The 6,000-nt window shown below is 38.7% G+C and overlaps 1 protein-coding gene across 2 annotated transcripts in view; it reads left to right on the plus strand.

Annotated features, from left to right (window-relative positions):
• The window catches only part of PLCXD3 (phosphatidylinositol specific phospholipase C X domain containing 3), an 85,037-nt gene extending 79,292 nt beyond the window's left edge, over positions 1–5,745 (plus strand). The window contains exons 3-4 of one of the 2 annotated variants that reach the window (XM_055791565.1): positions 761–897; positions 4,342–5,745. In XM_055791565.1, the coding sequence (XP_055647540.1) occupies positions 761–897; positions 4,342–4,400 (196 nt within the window). In that variant the 3' untranslated portion in view covers positions 4,401–5,745. Of the gene's footprint in view, positions 1–760; positions 920–4,341 lie in introns of those variants that run through there. The other variant, XM_055791566.1, reaches the window with a different exon arrangement.
• Positions 5,746–6,000: the final 255 nt, after the last annotated feature.

Here is a 6,000-nt window from a genome sequence, read left to right on the forward strand (position 1 = left end):
GGATCTTGCTGCCTGGCTTCCTCAGCAGGACTGGAGAGCCCTTTATATTCCCATAGGTATTTCTTACAATCTTCAGTTTATATTTTCATGGTGTCAGAAAAATTTCTTTATACTTACAAATCCAGTTAGGAAGACATCTTTTAGACCCCAGTATTCCCATGCGAAGGGTCTGACATAATAAAAATATTCCATTTTAGAAAAGAGTTGATATGACTGTGGTGCTTTTCATTTCTGTTACTAACCACTGGTTTATTATTAAATATAACTCATGGCTAGGATATGAATACTGGGAAAGAAAGGGTATTTGGTAATATGCTGTACTTACACTGTAGAAATCAGGGTTGGTCCAGTGTCTGCCAAAATATTATTTTCAGCATTTCTTTGAATGTGTCAGACATGCTTTGCAAATAGCTTGTGTTCTCTGTTACTGCTTTTTCCCATAAACAATTCCCATGTAGTCATATAGCTGGATGATATTGAAAAGGTATCTGGTTTATGCCCTTGTCCCTAGGCAAGATCAGTAATTACTGTGAGCCTGTATGATCTTCCTTCCATTCTTTTTACTGAGAAGTTGAAGTGCAGTCAATATATTATTTCCAAGAGAATTAATGTTATAAAAAGAAGGGGGCTGAGCAGTAACCTGTGTCCTTTCTCACAAGGTTCTCTTAGAAAACAAGATCACTGGGAGTCACTGTTGGTAAATCCTGTCTCGATGCATTTGTCTCACTGCTTTATGTGTATTGTCCTTTTTTCTCCTTAGGGCTCTTCCTGCAATGATGCAGTGGGTCCGAACTCAGAAACCAGGAGAAGGTGGTGTGAATATTATCACCGCAGATTTTGTAGAACTCGGTGACTTTATCAGCACAGTAATAAAGCTCAACTATGCCCTGGATGAAGGTGAAGATGACACTACTTGATAGTACTATAATATGTGTGTTGTTGCATTGTTTAGAATTTGGGGGGACAGAAAGATTGCATTTTAAAAGAATTATCTTGTAAAACACTAATCTTCCTATAACACGCTAAGGTGTTTAGGGCTTTAGTGGGTGGGCGTAGGGGAAATGTTTTAATCAATTGTGATCAATTTTTACATTTGTGTTTCATGTGAAGAGCAAAACTAAACATGTTTACAGCGTGTGATAAAAGAAGGCCATTTACATGTTTTCCATGAGTATCAAATGCGATTCATATGTCTTCTATGGTTATGAACAGTGCCAAGAAATTTGCTGCTTTTGAAGCAAGGGGATCTGTATTGCCTGTGCCTGCCCACAGCAGGATTCCCAACAATGTGATCATTACACCAGGAGACTGAGGACAGTATATCTGGCCCACAAATTTTAAGCCACTACACTTTATCTATTAGGTGGTTTAACTGATCATATTTATCAGTGAGCTACAGGTTTAAATGCCTTTGTGAAGTAAATCCAAAGTCATGCCTCTAACACACAGATATCAGTGGACAGTTAACATGATATATTATGTATCCTGCACAGAGCACAGACTAAGTCCTGCTTGCCTTTCATTCTCGAAATGTGGTTTTCCAATGTCTCTCCCTAGGTCAAGTCAGCAGATAGATGATGCTGGCCTAATTCTGTACTAGGAGATGCCAGTACGTATTTTTCCTGGTTCTGGCAGGAACAAAGTTAGGCCAGCTTGGAGCATCATACCATCCCAGGATTAATTTTACATAAAAGCCTGATCCAACATACACTGAATTTAATAGGAAAATTTCCTGTGTTGAGCCTAGATTGGGGATAGGATCAGGAAATTGTCTGTACTGTAGGTGGTCGGGATTTTGTCCCATAGTGGAAATGTGCTTTCTGCAGGACTAAAACTTCAAATACTCAAAAAAATAGGTGCAGTCTAAGCTTCTCTTTAAGGCAGTTCCTAACACAACACTTCTCTGCTGATTACAAAAGAATCAGTGCCAGTTTCATCACTGGCACTGATTACTCTACTAAAGAGCATAGTAGTTCAATTTCTAGCAAATAACCATAACCTATAGCCCTTGAATTGTGGGATGTAATACTGCGTAACACAAGGTTGGAAGTCTCCTGAATGGCACTGTTCTAGCAAGCAGCAGAATTGCTGATCATCCTACTTTTAATGAAACATATATAAAACTCAAATGTGTGGAAAACATAGTGATTTATAAAATGAGAGCATTGGCACTGTATGACACCTAACTGGATACAATGCAATCAGTCATATCTCCTGGATGCATCAATGCACAGACACACTACTTTGAAAAGCAAAACATTTCATTTGTACAAAACAGTAGATGCTATAATGTCTTAAAAGAAAAATGCTCTTTGAGATATTGTAGAGCTTTATGGGATAAAGACTGAGGTCAAGTTTCCATTGATGTTACTAGAACTTTTGGTTGAATGAGAAAAGAGAATGGCATCATACAGTCCTTTGCTATTCTCTGTCAGATGGTAAGGAATACCATCTACCATCAGATTTTAGAAAAACTAAAATGGTGTTATCGAACAGGTGGGTTACGAGGGGTTTATAGGGTTTTTGTTGTTTTTAATTTAGGAAGAAGTGGAATAAAATGAAAACTTGCTGCTATTTTGTACTGAGAGGGTGCCTTGGAAAAAGTGTGCATGTGTGCACTGTAAAGAAAGTTTAAGTGTATGTGTAGTATAATGACACATTGAAATGTATGTATATGACACAAAGACATCCATGCACACTTGCATAATGATACTCGGGTTTCTGGACAGAAGAATTATAAATTTGGTTGAAAAAAACTGTGCAGCTGTTATGACGCTATGATGCCTGCTTCTGTAGCATTTTTTCTGTATAGGTTAGGACTGTAAGATTCATCCCCAGTGAAATCTGTAATCTAAGCCAGTTAGGTTTTTTACAGCATTAAAACTTTACCTGAACTGCCTCAAAAATTTACCAAGAGTCACAGCCCATCTTTGCATTGAACAAGGGGTAGGACTCTAGTGCTTTCACCCACAACTAAGCAAGTTATGGGGTGGGTTGAGGCATTTTGTTTCCAGTTTCCATAGACTCTCCAAACAAAATTAATGTAAGAGACACATAAAATCAAACATGGAGTATATGTATTTTTTTAACCTACCCTATGTGTGTGTCCTGCATAGAAACATGAGTATTTTTGCTTATTTATTGGCAATGTGGTGTGAAATGCTCTTTTCATTTTTCCATTTAGATGGGTTTGTTTGCTTCCACACTCTTCCTGTCATCCTTCATCTGCTTAAGCACAGTCAAAATAGTTAACCTATCCTTTTACTATAGTAAAGTAAACTGAATCCTTGGGTGGAGCGAAAACTAGGTTTCTTTTTTTGGATTCATATTGAAATTCTGTTGAATCTGAGAGCATCAACAACACCACATTCCTGCTGGGACCCCATGCTGAAACACACACCAGACACACTGAACTTTTTGCTTACTCAGAGGTGTACTCAAAGCAAATGTTCTGCTGTATTTAAGAAAAGTGTGTGTGTGTGTGTGCACGCGCACCTGTATATATGAATAAATATAGCGCTATCTTGGGCTTGTTAGCATTGTTATGAAATGTTTGCTTGGCATTGGTTTTATTCTAATTGTCATTTGGGTGCTGGAAAATAATAGCAAAGCAAAAAAAATCCTCTGACACAAAGGATAATAGACAAACCATATAGTTTCTCCATCAATGGGGGAAAAATAAGTCTTAGCAAAATGTTAAGTTTTGATCAGAAAAATTATGTTTTCATTTAGCTGTTGATCTCCTTTTTATTGGAGAAGCACAGCATTTTCTGTTAGGGACAGGTAAACAAACTCGCCTTAATTACTAAAACAAAAAGTGCGTGTATGGGGATATTATTCGTGCTTTTCTGGCAGTTTTATCTGTGAGGCCCCAAAACTGTAAATCCTGATAGGGATACATTCCCTGCTGATACTGTTTGAGAGATTTCTCCAGAAAAGAACAAGCCAGATGGGACTATGCAGTACAACTGGACCATTCAAGAGCCCAGTTTTGCCACCCGTATGCAGCTAAAACTCTTTGTTTTCACACAGAAATGTACTTGTGGGTTTGGGTCAGATGAGTTGTTCTGACCTGATTCATTTGGGAGGTTTCTACACACGTATTATGAGGAATTTTGGGTGGGAAATTAGATGATTGTGATTAGACCATCAGAGAAAAAATACCTGTCTACACTATTGATCTTCATAAGCATCCGCTTACTCAAACTGTCATGTTTCATGTATCAAAACACTTCTTTTCTTCCTGTGCTCATTTTCCCTCTGGCTATGGTTCATTGTATACCCATCAAGTAGTGTCGTTCTCTGATGTTTTCACATGACTACTTGATCCTTTCTTTTCAGTCACACGTGAAAAATTGCGACTGCATTACACAACACATGCAGTGTCTCAGCTGGTGTAAACCCACCTGGCTCTATCTTCAAGTTTACACAGGATGACATGTTCAGTACTGATCCAGCCTGCAGTGATCTGGACCAAATAGCAGCTGGTCCTGGAGTCTGATTCCTGCCTTGCGCGCAGAGGGGTAAGATCAGAATCAGACCACAAGAGCCTAATTTTAAAATCAGTGGGTTATTGCATTCCTTTCTGTTGGTTACTTTACTGGTTTTGTAGGTCCTGCCATATCAAGCCATCTTCTGAACATACATGTGTGTGTATATATACATACATCTGTGAGAGGAAATGTATGACCTTGTATGCTCAGCTAAGTCTTTCTGTCATACTCATACAAATCTAGACCATTTCTACTAACTTCAGAGTAGTTATTAAACCTTTACCCTGGGATGAGAGGGAGCAGATAGTCAGTGTGTAGTAAGTATATGCTGTGTTGTGAAAGAAATCTAAAATTTTGGAGCTTTACTCCACGTATCAAAAAAGTAGAGTACCCTGAAAACACTAGTCCAGTGCTGTTTATCCTGACTGTATTATATGGAGCATTAGATATTAGCAACTGAGTAGGCTGTTTGGTCATTTCAAGAGTTCAGGTAATACTATTTTAAACTTCTAAACTCCTTTTCAGTGATGTAAAAGCTAGTAGTGTATACGGTGTACTTACCATATCTCAGTGGTAGCTTCTGTGTTACATACAATCAATGTTGTTCTGAATTGTGTGTGTTCACCCAATGATGAGGTTAAAATATGCTGTATAGTATGTGCAATGTATTGATTACAAGTATGCTGGAGTTCAGTGATCTATTTTGTTTTTACTGTGCTGCTGTTTTGTAGGTTTGTGTGTGTATGGGAGTATGGATTGTCTACAACTTGCAAGAAAATAATAATAAATCCTAAAGGGAAAGGACAGTTATGTAACCTGCCTTAATGCATTCGTATAATATTGTTTAAATCCCATAATTATCAGTTCTGATTTCAAATGTCAGTCCGTGGGGCTCACTTCTTGGCACTGAACAGTTAACTTCAAGTTACTTGGAGCTCACTTATGGTAAATAAGGAATAGGATGTTTGCCTGTTTTACTGCCTTGATTGTAGGGGGTGGCAAAGACATGCTTTCAAGTGTGATACAGATCAAATCACTTCTGTACACACAGAGCTCCTGCTGATGCTAGTGGAAATTCTGATCATGTATTTGAATGGTCTAAAATTCATCTTTGGGGATACAATCATGATCGGAGGGTGGTGATGCCCTGCCCTTGGGGAAGTGCCTGGATACTGTGTAGTACTATTACTGTCCTGTGCCGGAACATAGCTGTAAATTTGCTGGAAGAACTTTGAACTGTGCTCCACTCGAGGTTGTAAAAATGATAAATGTCAGAAGCTGAGCAGCCTGGTCTGGCCTGCCCACATGCAGCATTCTGCTTTCAGGAGCTGTGGAAGCTTTAATTAAAAAAACTATAATAATTTCCCAGTGGATTGCAGGACCTACGCTCTACGTAAGGATCTCTACGTTACCCACAAGTATGAGCCCTCTACAATTCTCACAGCCAGGTCTGGCTCTCGCTTCATGGTTTCTGTCTGAGATGCCCCTGCCTGGTGCCAAAGGTAAT

The sequence above is a fragment of the Falco peregrinus genome, chromosome Z (genome assembly GCF_023634155.1).
Source record: "Falco peregrinus isolate bFalPer1 chromosome Z, bFalPer1.pri, whole genome shotgun sequence".
In the NCBI taxonomy this organism is placed as follows: domain Eukaryota; kingdom Metazoa; phylum Chordata; class Aves; order Falconiformes; family Falconidae; genus Falco; species Falco peregrinus.